The sequence below is a fragment of the Hemiscyllium ocellatum genome, chromosome X (assembly GCF_020745735.1).
Source record: "Hemiscyllium ocellatum isolate sHemOce1 chromosome X, sHemOce1.pat.X.cur, whole genome shotgun sequence".
Taxonomy (NCBI): Eukaryota; Metazoa; Chordata; class Chondrichthyes; order Orectolobiformes; family Hemiscylliidae; genus Hemiscyllium; species Hemiscyllium ocellatum.
In genome coordinates this window covers 16,089,912-16,116,411 of record NC_083453.1, presented here as the reverse complement: position 1 = coordinate 16,116,411, position 26,500 = coordinate 16,089,912, and the positions used below count along the sequence as shown (strand labels likewise).

Genomic DNA, 26,500 nt, shown 5'->3' with positions numbered 1-26,500 from the left:
AAAGATTGCTAATCATTTCAGCATGGGAGTTTGTTCGATTTTATGGTATGCTTACTCGGCAAATGCAGCAAATTTTCGGACAAAGCTGAAATTTGTTTGCCAAATTGGCTGTGACTTATCACCATTGCTGTCTTTTGTTCAGTGAGTTATTTTTGTGCTGGGATAAATGTAATCTTAGTTTGATTTTCCTTTTGGGCTCTCTACATGCAACCTGATTACATTTTCTTTCGATTGTGGTAATAACGCTTAGACTGTGAAAGTTAAATCTATGTAAATAGCCAAGAAAATTCCCTACTCCATTTTTATCTGGATTAAATATGCAGTCGTGTGCTTTACTAAATTTTAATTCTACCAGGTGGCGCAGCGAGTAGGCAAACTGCCTTGCTTTTCTGGGTTCGTATCCAGTCCAAAATTATGGGATTATTCCCCCACTCTGCTATCATCAAGAGTCTGATGAAATTTCAATCAAGTAAAAGTCTAATACCAGCATGTAAAAATTGCTGTTTGTTATCAATAGCCTTCTGGTTCACTAATGTCCGTTTAAGGAAGGAATGCCACCCTTATTTGGTCTGGCTGACATGAGATTCCAGGCACACAGCAGGGTGGATGACTCACAGTCACCTTCTGAAATGGGTCTAGTAAGCCACTTATTTCAAGAGCAATCAGGGCTGGCTAATACATGCTGGCCCAACCAGTAATTTCCATATCCAAAGGGAAACTGCATTAGAAAAATGATTAATTTACATGGTTAAATGCTCAAGAGGTGTGAGTTTTATCAAGACCATGTGTTTGACATCCTGGTTCTAGGATTTATTCACAAAATTACAAAAGGACCATTTATTTTGAAGAGCGAAGAGGAAAAAAATTGCAGAAACGTTGTTCCATTTTTCATGTCAATCTCATTTATATGTTGATGCATAGCACATTAAAAATAATTTACATTTTAACAGTATTTTGACACTCTTGCATTAAGCAGCCAAGTAGATGTTTGCGTGTTTCAGCCTCCACTGTGACTTCTGGTTTACTTTGTTTTTAAAAAGCTATGAACAAATTTTAAACTTTTGTAAATGTGTGAAGAACTAAATCTCTGTCTTGTAGAATTACTTTCAAGACGTTGTCATAAAATTGCCCTCTAGATAATTTTAGTCTTTTGGATAAATCAATTGAATTATTTGCCAGTTCGTGTTTGGCTCTTGTATTGTAGATGAGGCAGAGCACCGTCAATATGAAGAATGGCTGCTCCATACACAGCAGCTGCTTCAAATGCAGCTGAAATTTTTAGAAGAACAAATTGGCGTCCATAGGAAGTCCAGGAAAGCATTATGTGCCAAGCAACGAACTGCTAAAAAGGCAGGGCGTGAGTTCCCCGAAGCAGATGCAGAAAAACTTAAACGGGTGACAGAGCAACAAAGTAAAATCCAGAAACAACTTGATCAGGTAGGAATTACAGAATAAATCTTGAATATCGAAACCGAAGCTTGTTGGGTTTTGACTAATGAAACCACTTCTCACCTTGATTTTTAAAATAATCTTGGGCAGCAGTGCCACGAACATGGTAATATATTACAAATAGGATTCTGGACTTAGCCATCCAATTATCCCTGTTGTGCCTAATAATATAGCTCTGTCCATTTGTTTGCATGTATGTTTGGAAGCCAGGATCTTGCCTCTTAACTTTGAGGTGTTTTAAAAATATTCTTTCCAAGAAATAAACAACCTCCAGCTTTCTGAAGGAATGTTGTCTGGGTTTCCTTTTTACTTTCAGTTTAACCTTTACTGATGAATTCTGCATACCTCCTGGTTGTAATTCTGAATATATTAAAAACTTATTTTTCCAACTTATTGGACTGCTAAAACAGTTTTGGCTGCACAAAAAGAGCGTCCCTGTTTCTAAAACTGCCTTCCTGACGAGACAAATTGACTAAACTTGGTTTGGCATGAGTCGTGAAAATGTTGTGTTCTGTTCACATGGCTTGTTATGAAATTGTGCTGGCTAATTAAGTTTCATGATGTTTAGTTAGAAGTTTGATATTTTGTTTCAGGTCCGTAAACAACAAAAGGAGCATACAAATCTGATGACAGAATATCGGAATAAACAGCAACAGAAATGCTCTTTATCTCCTTCGGGGATGATGCCAACAACCTCATCCCAGAATCCGAGAGTAATGCCCAAACTTTCAACACCCATGTTATCAGCAGCATTAGCCCAGCAAGGAGGCGCAATCCTTGGATCTCCAGCAATAGCTCAACAACCAAGTACACTAATAGGGCACACAGGAAATCTAAGAGTGCCACAAATTGGGGCTACAGTACCACTGCAGCAGGGCCCAGCATTCTTAACGTCAGCTGTGACCCAGCAACCAGAATATCCCCCTTCCTCAGGAACTGTATCTTCTGCTCCTTCAACCAGTTTTTTTTCTGGAAATTCTGCTGCTCAAACGCTTACAAATGAAAGCAGACTCCTGCAGGAGCGACAGCTTCAACTGCAACAAAGAATGCAACTTATTCAACAGCAAGGACTTGTTGGGCCATCTCAGCAGCAAAGCATCATGGGGAAGTTACAGCAGCAAGGTATCATTGGGCAGCTTCAGCCAACAACGCAACAAAGTATTGTGGGTAACAAAGCAACACAGCAGGGTATCATGGGTCAACAGCAGCAAGCCTTCATTGGCCAACAGCAAGGGATTGTTGTCCAGTCACAACATCAACCTGCTCAGCAGCAGCAAGTTCTTGCAGGGCAGCAGCTACCACAACAGCACAATAACATTGGTCAAACACAGCAACAGTCAGCAACACAGCACCAACAGAGTCTGGCACCTCAACAGCAGCATTTGAGGTTGCTGAGTCAACAGCAAGGCCTCCTTGTGCATCAGCAACCCCACCAACAGGGTCTTGCAAGTCATCCAAAACCTCAACGGCCCCAGCAAGGTCTTATGGCTCAGCAGTTGACGCATCAGCAAGGTCTTGCAGTTCAACAACAAGTGCTTACTTCTCAGCAGCAGCAACAGAATCTGGTTTTACAGCAGCAGACATCCAATGCTCCTTTGCAACAGCAAGGGCTCATAGGGCATCAACAAGGAGTTGTATCCCAGAATCAGCAATTGGGGACAATACCACTACAGCAGCATCATCTTCAGGCTGTATCAGGACAACTCCATCCCCAAAGTGTTATCAGACCAAACAATATCCTGAGACTTTCCACATCCTTCCAACAGCAAAGCACAATGGGGCATCAAGCTCGAATGCAGAGTATAATGAGGCAGCAATCTCAGGATGTTTTGGGCCAACATCTTGCAACACAAGGCATAATGGGACAGCAGACTCCTCTGCAAGTCATCAGGCACCAATTGCCAGGCATGATAGGGCAGGGCATGAGGCAGCAGCATCCACCCCAGGTCTCAGTGGAGCAAGGACAGCAGCCTCCAGGAACAATGGGACAGGGACAGCAGCATCAGCCCCAGAGCACAATTGGACAGGGACAGGAAAATCAGCCCCATGCTGTTTTGGGAATCGGACAGCAACCACAGCCTTCTCTCCAGTCGCAGGGAGCAATGGGGATGGAGCAGCAGCAGCAACCTCTTCAAACCCAGGGAAGGATGGGGCAGCAGTCACAGCCACTATCCCAGCCCCAAGGCATGGTGGAACAAGGAGTTGGACAGCAGAACTCAATGGGTCAGCAGCCTCCTCAGGGTCCACTAGGGCAAGGAATGCCACAACAACAGTCATCCCAAGGGACAATGGGGATGGGACAGCAACAACAGTCACCCCAGAGTACAGTGGGGCTGGGACTGCAGCAAACGCAGGCTCAGGTCACAATGGGGATGGGAAAGCAGCAGCCCCACCAACAGGCTGCAATGGTGGTTGGACAGCAACACACCCAGCCTCCGGGTGGGGTGGGCATGGGGCAGCAACAAGCCCAGCCTCAGGGCGTGGTGAGAATGGGGCAGCAACAGGCCCAGCCTCAGGGCGCATTGGGGATGGGGCAGCAGCAGGCCCAGCCTCAGGGCACAGTGGGAATGGGACAGCAACAGGCCCAGCCTCAGGGCGTGGTGGGAATGGGACAGCAACAAGCCCAGCCTCAGGCCTCGGTGGGAATGGGGCAGCAACAGGCCCAGCCTCAGGTCTCAGTGGGAATGGGGCAGCAACAGGCCCAGCCTCAGGTCTCGGTGGGAATGGGGCAACAACAGGCCCAGCCTCATGCCTCTAGTATGGGGCAGCAACAGGCCCAGCCTCAGGCCTCTGGAATGGGACAGCAGCAAGCCCAGCCTCCGGGTGCAGTGGGGATGGGACAGCAGCAGGCCCAGCCTCAGGGCGGGACGGGGATGGGACAGCAACAGGCCCAGTCTCGGGGCGGGCTGGACATGGGACAGCAGTTGGCCCAGCCTCAAGGCGGGATGGGCATGGGACAGCAACAGGCCCAGCCTCCGGGCACGGTGGGGATGGGGCAGCAACAGGCCCAGCCTCAGGGCACGGTGGGGATGGGACAGCAACAGGCCCAGCCTCAGGGCACGGTGGGGATGGGACAGCAACAGGCCCAGCCTCAGGGCGCGGCAGGGATGGGACAGCAACAGGTCCAGTCTCAGGGCGCGGCGGGGATGGGACAGCAACAGGCCCAGCCTCCGGGCGCGGCAGGGATGGGACAGCACCAGGCCCAGCCTCAGGGCGCGGCGGGGATGGGACAGCAACAGGGTCAGCCTCAGGGCGTGGTGGGGATGGGACAGCAACAGGCCCAGCCTCAGGGCACGGTGGGACTGGGGCAGCAACAGGCCCAGCCTCAGGGTGTAGTGGGAATGGGACAGCAGCAGGCCCAGCCTCAGGGCGCATTGGGGATGGGACAGCAACAGACCCGGCCTCAGGTCGCATTGGGGATGGGACAGCAACAGACCCGGCCTCTCAGCGCAGTGGGAATGGGACAGCAACAGTGTCAGCCTCATGGCACAGTAGGGATAGGACCACAACAGGCCCAGTCTCAGAGCATGTTAGGGACAGGACAGCAACAGGTGCAGCCTCAGGGCGCAGTGGGAATGGGACAGCAGCAGGCCCAGCCTCAGGGTGGGGTGGGGATGGGACAGCAACAGCCGCAGCCTCAGGGTGCAGTGGAAATGGGACAGCAACAGGCCCAGCCCCCCAGTACAGTGGGAATGGAACAACAACATATGCAGTCTCAGGGTGTAGTGGGGATGGAACAGCAACAGATGCAGTCTCAGACTGCAGTGGGAATGGGACGTCAACAGCCCCAGCCTCGTGGCACATTGGGGATGGGACAGCACCAGGCCCAGCCTCTGGGAACACTGGGGATGGAGCAGGTGCAGACCCAGCTTCAGGGCACGGTGGGGATGGGGCAGCAACAGGCCCAGTCTCAGGGCACAGTGGGGATGGAGCAGGTGCAAGCCCAGCCTCTGGGCACTGTGGGGATGGGACAGCAACAGGCCCAGTCCCAGGGCACACTTGGAATGGGACAGCAACAAGCTCATCATCAGGGCACACTGGGGTTGGGGCAGCAGCAGGCCCAGCCTCTGAGCACAGTGGGAATGGGACAGCAACAAGCCCATTATCAAGGTGCAGTGGGATTGGAGCAGCAACAAGCCCAATCTCAGGTTGCACTCGGAATGGGACACCAACAGCAATCATCCCAGAATACGGTGGGGCTGGGACAGCCTCCGGGTACGTTGGGGGTGGGGCAGCAGCAGCACTTATCCCAGGATGCACTGGGAATGGGGCAGCAACAGCCTCCGCTTCAAGGCACAGTGGGAATGGAACAGCAGCAGGTTCCGCCTCAGGGCACAGTGGGGATGGGACAGCAGCAGGTTCCGCCTCAGGGTACAGTGGGGATGGGACAGCAGCAGGCCCAGCCTCAGGGTACAATAGGAATGGGACAGCAACAGGTCCAGTCTCAGGGCACAGTGGGAATGGGGCAGCAACAAGCCCAGCCTCTGGGCACAGTGGGGGTGGGACAGCAACAGGCCCAGCCTCAAGGTGCGATAGGAATGGGACAGCAGCAGCAGTCATCCCAGGGCATAGTGGGTCAACAACGCCAGCCTCCGGGCATGACAGGCATTGTTCAGCAGCAGCCCCAGCCTCAGCCTCAGGGCACAATGGGGATGGGACATCCCCAGCTTCGGGGCACAGTGGGGATTGGGCAACAATCTCAGCCTGAGGGTCAGATGGGACAGGTAAAGCAACAGCCTCGAGGTTTGATTGGGATGAGACAAGGACAGCAGCAACAACTGCTGCAGGGCCTGATGGGGCAGTGGCAACTTCAGCCTCAGGCTGGAATTCGGCAAGGGCAGTTGCCACAGAGCTTAATAGGTCAAGAGCAGGGACAGCAACAGCCATGTCCACAGAGTATTTTGGTGCAGGGTCAGGGACAGCAACAATTGCAGAATCTGATAGGACAGAGACAGTCACCAAGTACTATGGGGCAAGGACAGCGCATGCAGAGCTTAGTTACAGTTGGCGGGCAACAATCCCTCCAGGCTTCTGGTATGATGGGGCAGGAGAAAGAGCAGGAACAACAACCCACAAGCACAGTGAGGCAAGGGCAACAGCAAGGCAAAATGGTAATGGAACAAGAGCCTTTACTGCCGTCCCAGTGCATAATGGGGCAGGACCGTAACCAGCCATCAACTCAGAATATGGTGAGGCAGCAACAGCTATCCAAGAATCCAGCAGGACTTGTGCACACTCAGGGTATGATATATCAGAATTTACAAACACGAGCAGTGACATCAGTGCAGCAACCAACGCAGCAAGGTGTTGCAGGGCAGCCGCGACTTGTGAGTCAGCATGGTCAATTAATGAGACGTGTGCAACAACAAACCGTAGCAGGTCTACAACAAAACAATGGTCTCAGTTTGCAAGGAGTGGTGCGAGTCACAACATCTCAGCAGCATGGAACTTTGGGAGATCCAAGACATGGGGTACAAAACATCGTAACTTCACAGTCATTTCAGCAACAGCATGCAGGTCTGCGTTCAGTTCATATAACTGGCCAGCAGATTGGTTTAGGCCATTTTCGTCCAGGCATGGTCTATGTTCAGCAGGTTAAAGCAGAACATGGCGGGAAGCCACAAGAGATGGCTCACCTACTTCAAAGCAAGCGCGCAAGGCAGAATGTGGGATCAGGAAGTGAATTAGTGTCTGGCCAAGCTCATTCCAATCATTCGCAAATGTCACGTCCAGAATTAAATCAAACTAATTTGGGAGATGTACCTCCACAAGGTGAAACTTTGGAAACAGTAATACAGCTGCAACCAGAATTGCTTAAAGACAATGAGTCTGAAGAAAGTAGTGTTTGCGTGACAGACCCAGTAGCAATTATGCCTCAAAAGGTACCTGATTCAAACTCTGCTACGTCAGCAGTAAAACCACATGGGATTATTGGAAAAGCAAGCTCAGGTACTGAGGTGCAGACCAGTATTAATGTTGAGATCCATGAACAAAGTGACTTGAAGACCGCTTGTACATTTGACTTCCCAATATCGCCCCAAAGCCATGCAGCAAAAGAGGAATGTACTGGACTGAGATCAGAATCATCGCTGTTGAATCAAACCAATGGGCAAGAGGAATATGCACAGAAAGTCACAGGAAAGCAAGACAATTGTTCTAAATTACAGGAATGTGTTGCTAAGGACGCCAACACAGGGGGTAAAGGTCACACAGTGAAACAGGAAAGCATTGATGCAATTCGCTGTGGATTTCCAGAAGGAACTGTGAAGCGAGAGTCAAATACTGACTGTATCAGTGCTTTGAATGCAGGGGATCATTCTTTTCTTGCTCCAAGGTCTGAGGCTGGACAGCTGCTGCTTCAGAAATTGTTACGCACTAAGAACTTGCAGCTTGTTGCACAGCGCTCTGGAGATGGGACACACTTGACTGTGAAAAGTCACATTGAAAGCAAAGCTGTGATGATTGATCGAAAACTACAAGGTGCAACTACAAATTCAGAGGTTAGTTAAAAGACATGGTTTACAGCATTATCTCAATCTTTGTGTAGAAAAGATCAGACTTTATATGAGTTGTATAATAATATCCATAGGCAAATGCTTGCTTTAAGTTTAATTGCTTAATGGAATTATGCTAGTCCAATCCTGCTTCCCAACTTCTATTTTAAATGTAATTACAAATCCAGAGTTCTTGCTGACTTTAGAACCAATTATACTATTGGGACACAAGAAAAATTCTTAAATGCAGATTAATGTGATATTTTCATATTGTTAAGTATTTCGTACAGGTATTTGAAAAATTTTGTGTTCGTACGTCTTATAGAATTATAAGCAGGAGATGGTAGAAACAATTTTTTTAATCCATCCATGGGATGAGGGCATCGTTGGCTAGGACAGCATTTATTGCCCATCCCTAATTGCCCAGCAGGCAGTTAAGAGTCAAGCACATTGCTGTGGGTCTGGAGTCAAATGTAGGCCAGACCATGTAGGGATGGCAGTTTCCTTCCCTAAAGGACACAAGTGAATCAGATGGGGTTTTTCCAACAATTGACAATGGATTTTATGGTCATCATTAGACCCTTAATTCCAGATTTTTTTTGTTGAATTCAAATTCCAACATCTACCATGGCAGGATTCAAACCCGAGTCCCCAGAACATGACCTGGGTCTCTGGATTAACAGTCCAGCAATAATACCACTAGGCCATCGCCTTCCCAAATGTGGGATGACCAGCTTGGGTGCAAGTTTAACATTTCAAACCAGAAGTCCACATTTAGTGGAGGACGATTCTTGTAACAATTGGAATCTGTTTTACTTAGCGCAAAAGTGTGCAGCCTGTACGTAGCAGTCAATAGAGGGGGTCTGAAGTGGTCACAAAGGCATTTGTGGCATTTTATTTAGTATGCTGACCTGCTATGTTAATGCTTGGGATGTGGGGCAGCCAGACAGAAGAAAGTGCCTATCTGGTTGAGACTTCAGTGTTCATTACCTGAGAGGAGGAGAATCCATGGGACTTGTGTAACGAGCTGTAAATGTGGTATTATTTTTAATTAAAGCCATATGCATTCTGCAGGTGATTTTTCTTCTTTCCAAACTTCAATTCAATTTAACTTCTAAATGAGATTATGCCTCCCAGGATTCCTGTGGTTTTCTCAGAAATGTTAGCCCAGTAGAATGGTCAATTCAATGTTTATAGGCTCTTTGTGGTTTGCCAGGAACAATAAAGCTCAGATTGTGACCACGTTGTGTTGATCAATGTTCCTCCAGGATGCACAGCAATCTAAAGTTCCTCATGCACATATATCACATGCGCATAGCCAAGCAAACAAAAATACTAAAGGGACCATGCTGGTAAATTACATGTGCCAAACCCTTTGAATTTCATCTTTTTTTTTAACAAGATAAAGGAATTTCAGGAAATTAGCAAGAAAAACTTGGGCCCAAAAACAAAACGGACACAAAAATCAACTGATAGAGGCAGCAACTCTCGAAAGAAGAATAAAAAGGATGAAGGAATAAAAACTACTGATGCCCTAATGAAGCAGTTACAACAGGTACCAGTGTGCATTTTGTTTTGAATAAATTGCGACGGAAATTAGAAACTTAGAACTGAGATTATATTGTAGAATTGCATTCAGGATATTTTCTGATATTTGCATGAAATGTGATGAAAGGGGGAACAAGGGCAGCAGGTCCTTTCCAGAAAAATGACTCCATTCTTGTGTCAGAGAGCAGGCGACTGCACATCACCTAGAGTGCTAACGAAATGTTCTAAATCCCATGATATCAACAGGGAGTGTAAATATTGAACGCATTAACTTGCTTTTGGTTTGGAATAATCAAGTACTGATTTTAGCTCAGAATTCCTAGAAATTGAATGCTTTTATGGCAGTTTTGGAGCAGACCTGACTAGAGTCAGAAGTAAATATAGTTTCTCACCTAGAAAAGCGTAAAAGACAGTTCAGAAAAACCTAATGTCAAGGTTTACCTTTTGTAACTTCCAGACCCAAGAGTGTTTGGTTAGAAATTGGCAGATCTTTTAAAGACTGAGTCTAAACTTGCACTTTCATTCATGTAAGAAGACTTCCTAGTTCATAGGACAAAACGAGAGAGAAAGCAGTTGGATCAAACTTAAAAAAAATTGATGTAGAAGGGTAATTTCTTCAGATTTGGGTCACTGAAATATTATGGTGTTGGGAATAAATGAGCCTTTGTTTTCATTTTTTTAAAAATTCATTCATGGAATGTGTGTATCACTGGCTGGGCCAACATGTGTTGCCTGTGAGAAGATGGTGGTAAGCTGACCTCTTCAACCCCTGCGATCATTTGATATAGGTACACCATCTTACTTTTGGGGTAGGGAGCTTCAGGATGACACAGGAGTATCAATATATTGCAAAGGCAGGACGGTGAGTGGCTTGGAGACCAACTTGCAAATGGTCATGTTATCATATATCTACTCCCCTTGTCCTTCTAGATGGTACTAGTCTTTGGAAGGAGCCTTGGTGAATGTCTCCAGTGACTCTGTAGATAATACACACTGTTGCTTCTGCATCAGTGGTGGAGAGAGTGAATGGTTAATGGCTGTGATGTCAATCAAATAACAACTTTGTCTTGGATGGTATCAAGCCTCTTGAGTGCTGTTGAAGCTGCACACATCCAGGCAAGTGCAGAGTAGTCTGTCACATTTCTGGCTTATGTCTTGTCGATAGGGTGCAGACATCAGGGAGTCAGGAGGTGAGTTATTCACTGTAGTATTTCTGGTCTTTGATTTATTCCTGTAGCCACAGTATTCATATGGCTCATATAGTTTGGTTTCTAGTCAATAACAATCCCCAGAATTTTGATAATGCAGTTTTCTCCAATGGTAATTCTATTAAATGTCATGGGGTGAAGATTAAATTGTCTCTTGTTGGAGGTGGTCATTGCCTGGCACTTGTGTGACTTGAATATCATTTGCCACTTGTCAGCCCAAACCTGGATATTATACTGGTCTTGCTGCATTTGACATGGACTGCTTAAGAATCTGAAGTCTCAAATGGTGCTGACATTGTGCAATCCCTAATTCTGACCTTAGAATGGAGGGAAGGTCAGTAATGAAGTAGCTGAAGATGGTTATGTCAAGGACACTATCCTGAGGAACTCTGGGTATAAATACCACATCTGACTAGGTCAATTTTTAAAAAATCTACCTGAGGAACTCCTGCAGAGATGTCCTGTGAGCTGAGATGACTGACATCCAACGATCACAACCATCTGTCGTGCTGGGTATGGCTCCAAACAGCAGCATTTTCCCATGATTCTCATTTAAATTGTTGGGGCTCCTTGATGTCACATGTTGTTGAATGCAGTCTCGAAGTCAAGAACAGTCGCTCTCTCCTCACTTCTGGAATTCAGTTCTTTTGTTGATGTTTGGATCAAAACTATAATGAGGCCAGGAGCTGAGTGGCTCTGGCAGAACTCCAACTTTTTTGTTTGTTAACAAAAAAATTCTGCAGCCATGCCTGTATATGTTTCTATGAATGATTACCAAATAAGAAATGTAGGGAGTGACTAATTAGGCTGGGACTATTTTCTCTGGAGCGTTGGGGGATGAAGGGTGACCTTATAGAGTTTTATAAAGTCATGAGGGTAAATAGTCAAGGTCTTTCCCACAGGGTGGGGAAAATCCAGAACTAGAGGGCATAGGTTTAGGGTGAGAGGGGAAAGACTTTAAATGGACCTAAGAGGCAGCTTTTCATACAGAGGGAGGTGCGTGTTTGGAATGAGCTGCCAGATAGTGGTGGAGGCTAGTATAATTGCAACATTTAAAAGGCATCTGGGTGGATATGTGAAGAGGAGAGGTTTAGAGGGATTTAGGCCAGATGCTGGCAAATGGGACTAGATTAATTTAGGATATCTGGTTAGCATGGACGAGTTGGACCAAGGAGTGTGCTAATTATGGATGTGTGCTCATGCCCATTATTAACAGGATTGAGAGTTGCATTAGTCATTTTGTATAGGATCATTAATGCTAGAAAGTAAGAGAGATTGATTCCATAATACTACAAATTTTATTTGGAACACCGTTGTAATGGATCTTGTGGCTTTTTGACTATATTAAAGGCACTATAAATGTATAATAAAAATAGAGAATGTTGAAGAAACTTGGGTTGGGCAGCATTTGTGGAGAGAGCAATGGTGTTAACTTTCAAGTCTGATATAACTTCAGAACTGAAAGGGGCTGGGCAATGGTGGTATTTATGGTGTTGACAGAGGGGGAAGGAAAAGTGAGTGGAGGTAAGGGTACCCAGAGGAGAAAATGAGGGCAATATTAAGCTGGGAAAAGAGAAATAGAGATATAAAATAAGTGGGAAATGAGAAAATGGGTCCTCATTGCTGAGAGCAAAGTTAGTAAGTTGTTAAACTCCATTTTGAATCCTGGAAGCTGTCTCGTGTCTAAGCTGAAAATGCGGTGGTGGTCCTCCATTTTGTATTGAGTTTCAGTGAAACATTGCAGCAGGCCCTGGGTGGAAATGTAAGCTTGAGGGCAAGGTGGTAAGCAACTGTAATATTCGGGTCTTTCCTACAAACAAAGCAGTTACCCAGTCGACATTTGCTCTCACCAGTTTAACAGAGTGCGTTGAGAGTAGTGAATACAGTAGACTAAATTTAAAGTAGTACAAGGAAACCATTGCTTCACCTATAAGGTGTGTTTGGAATCATGAATAGTGAGTGTGTGAAAGGGCAAATGTTACACCTACAATTGCATGGGAAGGTCCCATGAGGAGATAAAGAAGTGTTCCGAGTGATGAAGGAATAGACTAGGGTGTCACGGAGGGAGCAGTCCCTGTGGATTCTGACAGTGGAGAGGGAGGGGATGGTTCATTTGGTGATATCCTGCGAGAGGGGCAGAACTGATGGATAGTGATGGGGTGCAAAGTGAGGACAAGGGGACCCCAATTGTCTGGGAAGGATGGCAAGGTATGAGGACAGAAATGCACGAAATAGGTTGGACATGGCTCAGGGTCCTGGGCTGAAAATGTGTTGCTGGTTAAAGCACAGCAGGTTAGGCAGCATCCAAGGAACAGGAAATTTGACGTTTCGGGCATAAGCCCTTCATCAGGAATGAGGAGAATGTGCCAGGCAGGCTAAGATAAAAGGTAGGGAGGAGGCTCTTGGGGGAGGGGCGATGGAGATGTGATAGGTGGAAGGAGGTCAAGGTGAGGGTGATAGGCCGGAGTGGGGTGGGGGCGGAGAGGTCAGGAAGAAGATTGCAGGTTAGGAGGGCGGTGCTGAGTTGAGGGAACCGACTGAGACAAGGTGGGGGGAGGGGAAATGAGGAAACTGGAGAAATCTGAGTTCATTCCTTGTGGTTGGAGGGTTCCCAGGCGGAAGATGAGGCGCTCCTCCTCCAGCTGTCGTGTTGTTGTGTTCTGCCGGTGGAGGAGTCCAAGGACCTGCATGTCCTCGGTGGAGTGGGAGGGAGAGTTAAAGTGTTGAGCCACGGGGTGGTTGGGTTGGTTGGTCCGGGCGTCCCAGAGGTGTTCTCTGAAGCATTCTGCAAGTAAGCGGCCCGTCTCCCCAATATAGAGGAGGCCACATCGGGTGCAGCGGATGCAATAGATGATGTGTGTGGAGGTGCAGGTGAACTTGTGGCGGATATGGAAGGATCCCTTGGGGCCTTGGAGGGAAGTGAGGGAGGAGGCGTGGGCGCAAGTTTTACATTTCCTGCGGTTGCAGGGGAAGGTGCCGGGAGTGGAGGTTGGGTTGGTGGGGGGTGTGGACCTGACGAGGGAGTCTCGAAGGGAGTGGTCTTTGCGGAACGCTGATAGGGGAGGGGAGGGAAATATATCCCTGGTGGTGGGGTCCGTTTGGAGGTGGCGGAAATGACGGCGGATGATACGTTGTATACGGAGGTTGGTGGGGTGGAAGGTGAGAACCAGTGGGGTTCTGTCTTGGTGGCGGTTGGAGGAGCGGGGCTCAAGGGCGGAGGAGCGGGAAGTGGAGGAGATGCGGTGGAGGGCATCGTCGATCACGTCTGGGGGGAATCTGCGGTCCTTGAAGCCTGCCAACCTTGGTTGTGGATCGGGGAGGCACATTCCCATATTAGAATTAGAGTCCCTACAGTTTGGAAACAGGCCCTTTGTCCCAATAAGTCCGCACCAACCCTCCAAAGAGTAACCTACCCAAACCCATTCCCCTACCCTATATTTACACCTGGTTAATAACCTACACTATGGGCAGTTTAGCATGGCCAGTTTACCTAACCTGCACAAGTTTGGACTGTGGGAGGACAATGGAGCACCTGGAGGAAACCCATGCAGACACTGGGAGATTGTGCAAGCTCCACACAGACAGTCAATTGAGGTTAGAATCGAACCTGGTTCCCTGGCGCTGTGAGGCAGCAGTACTAACCACTGAGCCACCGTGCCACTCTATTTGAGAATAAAGGACATGTCCAAAGCACCCTGGTGGAAGGAGTTGTCATTGCAAAAGATGCAACAGAGACTGGGAAAATGGAATGGAACCCTTGCAGGGAGGAGGTTGTGAAGTAGTGTAGTGAAGATAACTGTGGGTTCGTAGTGGATATTGCTGGACAGCGTATCTCCAGGAATGGGGACAGGAAAAATTAAGGAAGGGAAGAATCCGAGAGGAACAAGAAATTCAGATGAAAACAGTTCAATGTTTAGAGCTGATAATAATCAGGATGTCAAACACAATCAGTGGAAGGCAAAAAACAGTCTCAACATTTCATCAGAAAAAAGTTCTTGCAATGTTGTCATTTATATAAATGATTTAGATGAGCATATAGAAGGCATGGTTAGTAAGTTTGGGGGTGACACCAATTGGTACGGTGGATGGTGAAGAAGGTTAAGATTACAAAGAGATCTTGATCGTTTGGGTCAGTGGAATGGCAAATGGAGTTTAATTTGGATAAATGAGAGGTATTGCATTTGGTAAAACAAATAATTGCAAGACTTATACAATTAATGGTGGGGTACTGGATAGTGCGTCACATGTAGACAGCAGCTAAGAAGGCATTTAGCACGCTTGCCTTCATTGCTCAGACCCTTGAGTATAGGAATTGGGACATCATGTTGAGGGTGTACAGGATATCTTCAATACTGTGTCCGGTTCTTGTCGCCCTGTTATGGGAAGGGCATTAACAAGCTGGAGAGGGTTTAGAAGGATTTTACCAGGATGCTGCTGGGAATGGAAGGTTCGAGTTATAGGGATAAGCCGGGACTTTTTTCATTGGAACAGAAACTGTTGAGGGCTGATTTTGAAGCGCTTTTTAAAATCATTAGAGGTATAAGTAAGGTGAATGGCAAGTATCCTTTCCCTAGGGTGGAGGATTTCAAGAGTAGGGGGCATATTTTTAAGATGAGAGCAGAAAGATTTTAAAAGGACATGAGCAACTTTTTTTTACACAGAGGGTGATTCATGTGTGGAATGAACTTCCAAAGGAAATAGTGGATGCAGGTATAGTTACAATGTTTAAAAGACATTTGGATAAGTACATGAATAGGAAAGGTTTGTAGGGATATGGACCAAGTGGCAGCAAATGGGGTGAGTTTAGTCTGGGATTATGGTTGGCATGGAGTGGTTGGACCAGAGGGTCTGTTTCTGTGCTATATGTCTCAATGACCAGATAATGGTGAAAGAAGGATGAAAATTGAAAGCAAAATTGATTTTTTTTCCAATTCCAAAATGCATAAATGAATTCACCTAAAAATACATTTTTTTTTGTTCTACAGTGAGAATGACTTGGGTTAAACCTTGCCTCTTAGTCCCCAAAAGGACTATCCTTTATCCTGAGACCTTAGCCTGGAAAATTGTGTATGTATTTCTGTGAAGTGACCATTGTTTTATTGTCTTTTTTTGTTTTAGCAACTCTCCCTTCTTCCTTTGGTGGAACCTACCATTGAAGTGAACTTTGGTCTCTTTCCTCCATTTGGGAGCAGTCCAGTCAACAGCAAAAATCAGCTGAAAGGGTCATTTGGAAATGCTGTGCTAGACAATGCACCAGATTACTACTCTCAGCTTCTCTACAAGGTAAAATGTAACTAAAGTATGAAGCATGTGTCTGGGTTCTGCATGGTCTTGCCTTTCAGTTATGTCATGTTATTATAAGGGATTAACAATGAGATTTATACACAGAAAATCATGTTCTTATTTATTCAGATTTAAAATGTTAGATTTTAACTGGATTGTCTTGAAGGAAAGCCAGTGAATTCACAAACAAATGTCTTGTGAGATTTGTTCAAATATTTGGTTCTGATCACTTTCCAGGAAGTAACTTTAAGATCTTGCTCTTAAATTTTGGGTGTCTGTGATGCTTCAAAGAGTGATGAGCTAGAAATCTTCATTGGATGTTGAGAAAGGGGAAGAGCCATTTACCTTAATACAATATTATATAGGATTACAAAGGTTAAAAGCACAGAAACCACAAGTGACCACAACTCGGTGACTTTTACTTTAGTGATGGAGAGGGATAATCGTGCGCCGCAGGGCAAGAGCTATAGCTGGGGGCAGGGAAATTATGATGCAGTGAAGCATGACTTAGGATGTGTGGATTGGAAAAACAGGTTTCAAGAGAAGAACACTAATGAGATGTGGGGATTGTTCAAGGAGCAGCTACTGCGTGTCCTCGATAGGTATGTACCAGTCAGGCATGGTGTAAAGGGCCTTGTGAGGCAGCCGTGGTTTAGTAAGGAATTGGAGTTCCTTGTGAAAGGGAAGAAGGCGGCATATGTAAAGATGAGGCGTGAAGGTTCAGTAGGGGCGATTGAGAGTTATAAGGTAGCCAGGAAGGAGCTAAAGAGGGAGCTAAGAGAAGCGAGAAGGGGACATGAAAAGTCTTTAGCTGGTAGGATTAGGGAAAACCCAAAGGCTTTCTATAGGTATGTCAAGAATAAAAGGATGACTAGGGTAGGTATCGGTCCAGTCAAGGATAGTAGTGGGAAGTTGTGTGTGGAGGCGGAGGAGATTGGAGAGACATTAAATCAGTACTTTTCATCAGTATTCACTCAGGAACAGGACACTGTTGCTGATGTGAATATGGAATCACAAATAATTAGAATGGATGCCCTGGAAATATGCAGGGAAGAGGTTTTGGGAATATTGGAAAGGATGAATATAGATAAGTCTCCTGGGCCTGATGGCATTTACCCCAGGATCCTATGGGAAGCTAGGGAGGAGATAGCAGAGCCATTGGCCTGGATTTTTATGTCGTCATTGTCAACGGGAATAGTACCAGAGGACTGGAGGATAGCGAATGTGGTCCCATTGTTCAAGAAAGGGAGTAGGGATAGCCCTAGTAACTATAGGCCAGTGAGTCTGACTTCAGTAGTGGGCAAAGTCTTAGAGAGAATGGTAAGGGATAAGATTTATGAACATCTGGGTAGGAATAACGTGATCAGGGATAGCCAGCATGGTTTTGTGAAGGGCAGGTCGTGCCTCACAAACCTTATTGAGTTCTTTGAGAAGGTGACCAAGGAAGTGGATGAGGGTAAAGCAGTAGATGTTGTGTATATGGATTTTAGTAAGGCGTTCGATAAGGTTCCCCATGGTAGGCTAATGCTAAAACTTCGGAGGTATGGCATTGAGGATACATTAGAGGTTTGGATTAGGAATTGGCTGGCTGGAAGGAGACAGAGGGTAGTAGTTGATGGATTATGTTCATCTTGGAGCGCAGTTACTAGCGGTGTACCACAAGGATCTGTTTTGGGACCATTGCTTTTTGTTATCTTTATAAATGATCTAGAGGAAGGACTTGAAAGCTGGGTAAGCAAGTTTGCGGATGACACAAAAGTCGGTGGAGTTGTGGATAGTGAGGAAGGAAGTGGTAGGTTACAGCGGGATATAGATAAGTTGCAGAGCTGGGCGGAAATGTGGCAAATGGAATTCAATGTAGCTAAGTGCGAAGTCGTTCACTTTGGTAGGAATAACAAGATGATGGATTACTGGGCTAATGGTAGGCTACTTGGTAGTGTGGATGAGCAGAGGGATCTTGGTGTCCATGTACACAGATCTCTGAAAGTTGCCACCCAGGTAAATAGTGCTGTGAGGAAGGCATATGGTGTACTGGGCTTTATTGGCAGAGGAATTGAGTTCCGGAGTCCTGAGGTCATGTTGCAGTTGTATAAGACTCTGGTGCGGCCTCATCTGGAGTATTGTGTGCAGTTTTGGTCGCCATACTATAGGAAGGATGTGGAAGCTTTAGAACGAGTGCAGAGGAGGTTTACCAGGATGTTGCCTGGAATGGTAGGAAAATCTTATGAGGAAAGGCTGAGGCACTTGGGGCTGTTCTCATTGGAGAAGAGAAGGTTTAGGGGAGATCTGATAGAAGTGTATAAGATGATTAGGGGTTTAGATAGGGTAGATACTAAGAACCTTTTACCGCTAATGGAGTCAGGGGTTACTAGGGGACATAGCTTTAAATTAAGGGGTGGTAGGTATAGGACAGATGTTAGGGGTAGATTCTTCACACAGCGGGTTGTGAGTTCATGGAATGCCCTGCCCGTATCAGTGGTGAACTCTCCTTCTTTATGGTCATTTAAGCGGGCATTGGATAGGCATTTGGAAGTTATTGGGCTAGTATAGGTTAGGTAGGATTCGGTCGGCGCAACATCGAGGGCCGAAGGGCCTGTACTGCGCTGTATCCTTCTATGTTCTATGTAAACCTACCATTCAGCCCAACCAGTCCTTTGTTGTTTATGCTCCATTGAGCCCCCCCCCTTTTTTTTCCTCTTACTCAATAATCATAACCATCTAGTCCTTTTCTAACTTCTGCTGATCTAGTTTCCCTTTAAATGTAACTATACCATTCTTTTCAACCATGCCCTGTGGGAGCAGATCCCATATTATTGTTACTTTTGGGATAAATAAGTTTCTTTTAATTTCCCAAATTAGTTTTCTTGGGGGCTTTCTTGTGTAATGGCCTCTACTTCTGTTATTTACCACAAGTGTAAACATTCTTTCTGCCTAGTATGGTACATTTTGCTGTCTTCCACAATTAAGAAAAACAATCATATATGTGAGTATCTGACAAAACCAGTAAACCAAAAGAATGATCATAATTCTCTGTTTAATCCCTTTGTATGCTACTAATTTGTTAATATCTGGACAAATGAAAATGCAAGTTGGTGGGTATTTGGAAAAAATGCAGTTTTTTTTCAGACCAGATGGTCACAATGTAATCATATTGTTATTCTGTACATTCTTGTATTATAAAATCCCTGCAGTGTGGAAACGGGCCTTTTGGCCCAACAAGTCCACAATGACCCTCCGAATAGAACCCACCCAGACCCATTCCCCTACCCTATTATTTACATTTACCCCTGATTAATGCACCTAACCCCCCTACACATCCCTGAACACTAGGGGCAATGTAGCATGGCCAATCCACCTCACCTGCACATCTTTGGGCTGTGGGAGGAAACCGGAGCAGACACTGGGAGAATGTGCAAACTCCACACAGTTGCCCGAGGCTGTAATCAATCCCAGATCCCTGGCGCAATGAGGCAGCAGTGCTAACCACTGAGCCACCATGCCAAAGAGAATTGTGAAAGAGAATTTTGCAGCGATTTGCTGCTTTATATCTGTCAATTTGCAAATGAGTTAATTACTTTATGTAGGTTTTTTCCTTTAATACTCAATTCAATGGATTAATTTTCTACCATTCTTTAGCAGAACAATCTGAGTAATCCACCGACCCCGCCTTCCTCATTGCCTCCTACCCCTCCTCCCTCTGTCCAGCAGAAACTTGTGAATGGATTGGCCACTTCTGAGGAGCTGACAGAAGGGCAGAAAGAACTCGAAGGTCAAAAAGGTATAAGAATTTGTTGGAGTTCTAATTGTTTGTATCAAGTAATATATATTGTACCAATCTGGAACTCTTCCATTTATGTCAATGCCTAACCTGATTGAAACTTGTAAGTGTGTACCCTGAATGCATACAATTATTGGAAAGGAACACAATTAGTTTTAAAACGTTTGAATCCCAACTATAAACAATTATCAATTACTTGCCCTTTTACAAGTGATGATGCTACAGTTCAGTAGAATTCTGCTTAGACTGCAGCTGAAAAAAATAGTTCCATTCAGAGTACTGCATCTCAGTCAGCATATGTTGGATTTGGAGAGGGTGCAGAACAGATCCATCCGAATAATACCAGGGCTCAAAGTGTAAAATTCATGAGAAGAGGTTTCATAGGTTCAGCTTGTATTATCTTTAGCAGAGAAGATTACAAAGTAATCAAATTGAGATGCTGAAAATGGTCAAAGCAGTTGATAGAATTGTTGGACATTTACCATTTAATCTGGTGGAGCTATACAAAGTGCATCCTCTTTCTGTGATGAGCCTAGCTCTAATTTGGATATCAGGAAACAGTTTTGCACATGAAAGGTAGTGGAAGTAGAGAGCTCCATGGAAAAAAAAGGATGCTGAGGCTCAGTCAATGGAAAATTTCAACACAGATAAAGTTTTGTTAGTTGAGAGTATTAATGAGTATGGAACCAAGGTAGGTAACTCAAGGTGCAAATCAGCCATGATCTAATATTATAAAAAGTCTTGATAGGCTGATTGGCCCATACCCATTCTCCCATTTAAGATGTGCTTTACAGCCACTGATCCAAAATTATCAGAGTCTTTTGTTACAGTGAAATACGAGCAGGTATAACCGCTAGGAGATGTGACAGCATAATTCTGGGATTAAAAAGCCCAAGAATTGTACTCATTTTTAAAAAAAAAATAAAACTTGTAGGTTATTTTGTTTAAAATATTGTAAATCTAGTTTTGAAGTAGTTGTTAAAGCTCTTCCCTTTAATGAAATGCAAGTCCCCATATTTGAGAAAGGATGAAGGGTTTGAATTACGAAGAACGGCTAAACAACTTATGTCTTTAGTTATTGGAGCTTAGAAGTATTAGCAGAGATCTTATTGAAACATATAAGATTCTGAAGGGGCTTGACAGAGTAGACGTTGAGAAGATGTTCCCAATAGTTAGGGAATCTCAAACTAGAGGATGTAGTTAGAGAATGTGGAGAGAGATACAAAACTGAGATATGAAGGAATTTCTTGAAACCAGTGAATGTCTGGAATTTTCTCCCAAAGTGTTATACGGGATAGAACACTGAAAGTATTTAGAGACCTGGGAGACTTTTGAAATATTGGCTGAATGGCCTACTCCTCCTAATTCTTCTGTTCTTGGTGCTAATATGCAAAACCTTAATGAAGGAAAGGTAGTTTGGATATTCCACCATGAGATGTTACAGGTGCATGTTCAACCATTTGCACAAAATCAGCCTGAATCAAAATGACGAGATGCCAGTTGCATTCTGTACTGGCTCAAATCTGAAATAACAACAGTTTATCTCTCCAGTGGCGCTCTCCTAATTTTGCTCATTTGAATCTAGGATTCCCTATTTGCATTCTAATTGCTGCAGCAGGTAAATGATTAGGTCACAATGTCAAGTGCATATGACAGTTACTGCTGTGCACACATGAGGCAATGCCTCTGAAAGTCTGGCCAATAGCAGTGGTGGCACCCTGGTCAGATCATTACCATCCCTGCAGAAATCTCAAATTTGAAAAACTAATCAGCCATTGTTGCAAACAACATAGTTCTGCTTGAAACAGATAACTAATGCTGAGCACCCTGCAGTAGTTCTTGTTTCCAAGTTCTGGTTGACCTATAATCAAAGATAAAGAAATTTAATAATTGTAAGTGTCTTGGCTCCTGAAAAGCCTGTTATTGTACAAACAGGAGCAAGTTACTTTTTCTTTTGTATAGAATCCCAACAACTTGGAAAGAGGCCATTCGGCCTATTGAGTCCACACCGACTATCTGAAGAGCATCCCATCCAGATCCACATGCACGCCCCCCTGCATACATACATGCATGCACCCCCCCCCCCACCCCCTCCCCCCACACACACACACACACACACACACACACACACACACACACACACACACACACACACACACACACACACACACGCAGACAGACGCGCGTGCACACACTCTCACTCACTCTCTCACCCCCACCCTCCCTCCCCACTTCCCACAGCTAACCTGTATATCCCTGGACACTATGGGCAAGTTAGCATGGCCAATCCACCTTAGCCTGCACATCTTTGGACTGTGGATCTTCTGGATGCTTTTCTGTTTACCAATCAATAGATTGTGTCACCTTGCCTGAATTGGCTATGGTGGATTAATGGAGTTCTTTCAGTGGGAGATTGTCTGTTTTGAGAACTTAATGACATGCAAGGAATGCTCCCCTAGTATTTTGTCTTTTAAGCTGTGAAACTAGAGTGCAGAGTTAGTAATAAACCAAACCAGTGTTTGGAAAAAGTATGTAATATTTTCTATTAGAAATTGCCCTGACTGAAATTCTACTTCAAAAAGGTTAATCTTTAAAATGGGAATGTAATACACTGTAAATGTATCGTTTGAGTCAAGTTGCAATGAAACTGAAATCTCTTTGGACAGCATTGTGCTTAATTGCAGAATAAAATGATTGTTTTTTTTTCGAAGTAAGGAAGGTTCTAATGACCATCCTAGTATCAGTCGGAAATATTGTTGAATGACCATAACTGAATTAATAACTGGGTTGCTTTTCGGCTACATTTTAAAGTTGACATTTAATGGAATGTATCATATTGTCATGTTAAATTTAATTTCTAACCTGTAAGTGACATAATATATGGATCACTGATTTAATTTGAGAAACAGTTAAATGTCATGCACTTGTTTTATAGTACAATGCAAGCTAATGCTGTTTTTGCTGTACTTCATCACAGATCTGCTAACAACAGAATTGAAGAATATGGATATGTTGGCTTCCTTGCCCACACCACCGCACAACCAAAATGAGGAGCTAAGGTTTTTATTCACAACTTTCACTTGTTCTTTCAACTATTTTCCTGAAAACCCTGCCCTGCTTTTGATTAGATTAGATTACTTACAGTGTGGAAACAAGCCCTTCGGCCCAACAAATCCTCACCGACCCGCCGAAGCATATACCACCCAGACCCATACTCCTACATTTACCCCTTCACCTAACACTACGGGCAATTTAGCATGGCCAATTCACCTAACTTGCACATTTTTGGATTGTGGGAGGAAACCCACGCAGACACGGGGAGAATGTGCAAACTCCACACAGACAGTCGCCTGAGGTGGACCTCTTTTCACGTGTGACATTTTATTGCCTGGCACATAAAAATTGCACTATTTCAACACAATAGAAGGTGGAAGACATAACTGTCAGTACGGTCCTAATAAAGACATTTCACTTTTATTACCTCTAATAGACCCCTAAATTATTTTTGAGTAAATATCATTTTACTGAAAACTTGGAGACCAACAATAAGGTGACAGTTAGTTGGAAAATGCTGCTTTCGTGAGTTTTCAGTTTCCATTGTTTTTACCTGAGTAGAGATTGCTTATTTAAAAATGGAAACAACGTTTAAATCTTCTATTTTTTGTTTTCAAATTTGAATCAAAACAAGTTAAATTGTTAAACTTTAAACTTCACTGTGAAACAGCCAGAACACACTGATCTTTAATGAATGTGAAGATGGACTGAAATTGAAAAATAAGTTCAAAGACAGGATCTATTTAAAACAAAAATTGCATTATAACATTGCTGCTTACAACCCAGAATATTATAGCAGTTTTAAATCCTCCCAAAAAAAAATGAAGTTGTAATTTCTTTCTCAACAGTAGAGCAGAGATAGAAGAGGACCGACACACACCGGACAGCATTGTGCTCGCATCCTCACCGGAAAGTGTGTTTGGGCAAGAAACATCCAGGTTTCCCTTGCTGACTGAAATTAAGGAAGAGTCAATGGACCGTGCCCTTTCTCCTGTGATTCCCATAATTCCAGGAGCTTGTATTCCAGGTTAGTGCGAGAAATTAATAATTACCATTCAAGGAAGGCTCACTCATGTAAAGCAGTGTTTGGTGAAAGTGATGGATTGTAATCAGAGGGGTTTAGATTCTAATTTTGCTCTTTATAATGTTTAATTCAAGGAAGTTGCATGTCATCCAGACTAAATGTTTAAACAAACAAGGCTGGTGATAGACAAATGGTGGTGGGTTCAAGAGAGGTGGTAAAGAGACAAAGTTTGCTGTCAGTGTACATGCGTTTGGTTAGTGTTAATAAGGTGCAACATGGAGATGAGAGATAAGAGAGGGCCAAAGATGGAAAGCTTGGATGTATTAGTGCAAGAATGCAATGAAAAGCTATTTCATGAGAGTCCGTGGCTTCGACTGGAGAGAGAGAGGGTGAACCATGCAAGGGCAGTCCACTCAGCTGGACAAGTGGACCAGATGTGCTGGATGCAGGGTGGTGTAGTTAATTGTGTCAGAGGTTGCAGACAGTTTGCAAAAGCTGAGCGATAATGCACCATGGCCATAGAGGACATTGTTAGTGATTTTTGACCTGAAGCATCTGTGTTGTGGCAGGAGCAGACAATTGTCAAATATGATCAGAGAAAGATGGGGCACATGAAGTGACAAGGATAGTGGTGATGGGCTAGTAGTGTCAAAAGACAGAAGTCTAAGATGGACTTTTTGAAGCTCTTATTTATTCCATGGAATGTTGACTTTGCTGTCTGGGCCAACATTTGTAGCCCATCTGAAATTTATCAGTGAGATGATGATGAGCTGCTGCTTTGAACCACTGTAGTCGATTTGCTGTAGGGACACCCACGATGCTAATAGGAAAGGAGTTCCAGCATTGTGCCTAGCAACAGTGAAGGAACTGGGATATATTTCCAAGTCAGAAAAGTGTGTGGCTTGGAGAAGAGCTTTCAGATGTTGTATTCCCATATATCTACAGCCCTCGTCCTTCTTGATGGTACTGGTCATGGGTTTGGAAGGTACTGTCTCAGGTGCCTTGTGAATTTCTGCACTGCATCTTGTAGTGCTGGTGGTTGAGGGAGCGAATGTTTGTGAATGTGGTGCTAGTCAAGCAGCTGCTTTGTCCTGGTTGGTGTCAAGCTGCTTGTATTGTTGAAGCTTCACTCATCCAGGCAAGCAGAGGGTATTCCATCATTCTCCTGATTTGTGCCTTGTACATGGTAGATGGGATTTGGGGAGACAAGAGATGTGTTGCATGCTGCAGGATTTCTAGCCTCTGACCTGCTTTTGTAGTCACAGTTCTTATTTGGCTGGCCAAGTACAGTTTCAGGTTGACGATGCACATGCCAGAATGGCACTTGGGTGGTCAGCAGTTTTGGGAGGCTAAGGTCAAAAAAGCAGGAGATAGCTCTCGTAGAAAAGATGGCTCCGGAGAGGCAATGGGGAAAGAGAAATTTAAAGAAGGATGTGTGTAAAGAGCAAAGGAAATGGAATTGTTAACTTGGAGGAGTATACATTGGGAGAGGCAGCCAAGAGAGGCTCATGATGTTTGTCACTCATACGAGGATTAGGTGGGTTTGGAATGAGGAACTGAGATATGTGACTTTTGAAGGATATGGGCACGTTGTCAGGGATGAACTTGTATGTAATTGCGATAAAGAAAATAGAAAGAAAAGTGGTAGGATTAAGGAGATGACCAGTTAAATGGGTTGGACGTTCATGTTCCACAAAGGGAGAGTTGGTCATTGGGAGCACCCTAGTGCAAAATAAATTTCTACAGCATTTTTTCATCTTAACTCTTTATCACGACCATTTCTGTGTTTCAGGTTTTTCTGCAACAAAGTAGAGAGTCTAATCCTACTTGTTTGAAGTTCACGTTTTTCTTTGTGGTCTAAATTTAGTATTAAATTTATTTGAGCTCTGTTTGAACCTTTGTCCTTCTCTTGGAATTTATTGCATGTAGTACTACTATTACAACACAGACAGACAGCCAAATCAAATCAGCCTTTCCACCTCTGTATTCGCAATACAGTAAAAATAAAACCTTCAAAGACCCTCAAAATTGACCCCAGTGGTTCCTAACCAGACTTTTAAATAACTAATTGAAGTAATCAATTCTAGCCACCAGTTCTGTAGTTTAAACACAATACTGAGCAATTCATTAGTAATACAATAACTTTAGCAGGAAGAAAAATAATCTAATTGATCTGTGCTTTGAACCCAACAGCCTTACTTTTCAGTCGCATTCTGACACAGGACAAACAGACAAACACAGTTAAGAGATAACTAGAAGACTGGCCAGATTATTTGTGGCTTTCACGACGTGTTGTTCCATGGGCATAGATGGTTTCTTGGTTGAATTTCTGAAGCTGTCGATCAGGATCATCTTTTCAGTTCACTCAGACAAAGGCGGTAATAATTAGTTTTCTACTGAGCTTCCAAGAGCTGCTTATGAGAGGTTAGACAGGGAGCTTTCAAATCTTCATGCTGTAGCACCAACAAATTCCTTTTTTCACAGAAAATGGTCCAAAACTCAATTCAAACTCTGACCACTCCCTGACAGACTGACCGTCTCTTCCATGAGGTCCCAGTTAGCATTCAACATCAGCTATCTACTTGAGCATGAAGTCTTTTCCAGACATGCTGGAACCAATTCCCAGCTACTGATCTTGTGAATAGCCGACTTCTGTTATCTG

The 26,500-nt window shown here is 44.4% G+C and overlaps 1 protein-coding gene across 9 annotated transcripts in view; it reads left to right on the top strand.

Annotated features, from left to right (window-relative positions):
- Positions 1-26,500, top strand: part of kmt2d (lysine (K)-specific methyltransferase 2D) — a 248,665-nt gene that overhangs the window by 184,780 nt on the left and 37,385 nt on the right. For 6 of the 9 annotated variants that reach the window (XM_060821028.1, XM_060821029.1, XM_060821032.1 and 3 more), the window contains 7 exons: positions 1,205-1,437; positions 2,043-7,949; positions 9,346-9,498; positions 15,818-15,982; positions 19,619-19,760; positions 22,738-22,819; positions 23,663-23,841. In XM_060821028.1, coding sequence (XP_060677011.1) covers positions 1,205-1,437; positions 2,043-7,949; positions 9,346-9,498; positions 15,818-15,982; positions 19,619-19,760; positions 22,738-22,819; positions 23,663-23,841 — 6,861 coding nt within the window. The remainder of the gene's footprint in view (positions 1-1,204; positions 1,438-2,042; positions 7,950-9,345; positions 9,499-15,817; positions 15,983-19,618; positions 19,761-22,737; positions 22,820-23,662; positions 23,842-26,500) is intronic. The other 3 variants (XM_060821036.1, XM_060821034.1, XM_060821031.1) reach the window with 1 other exon arrangement.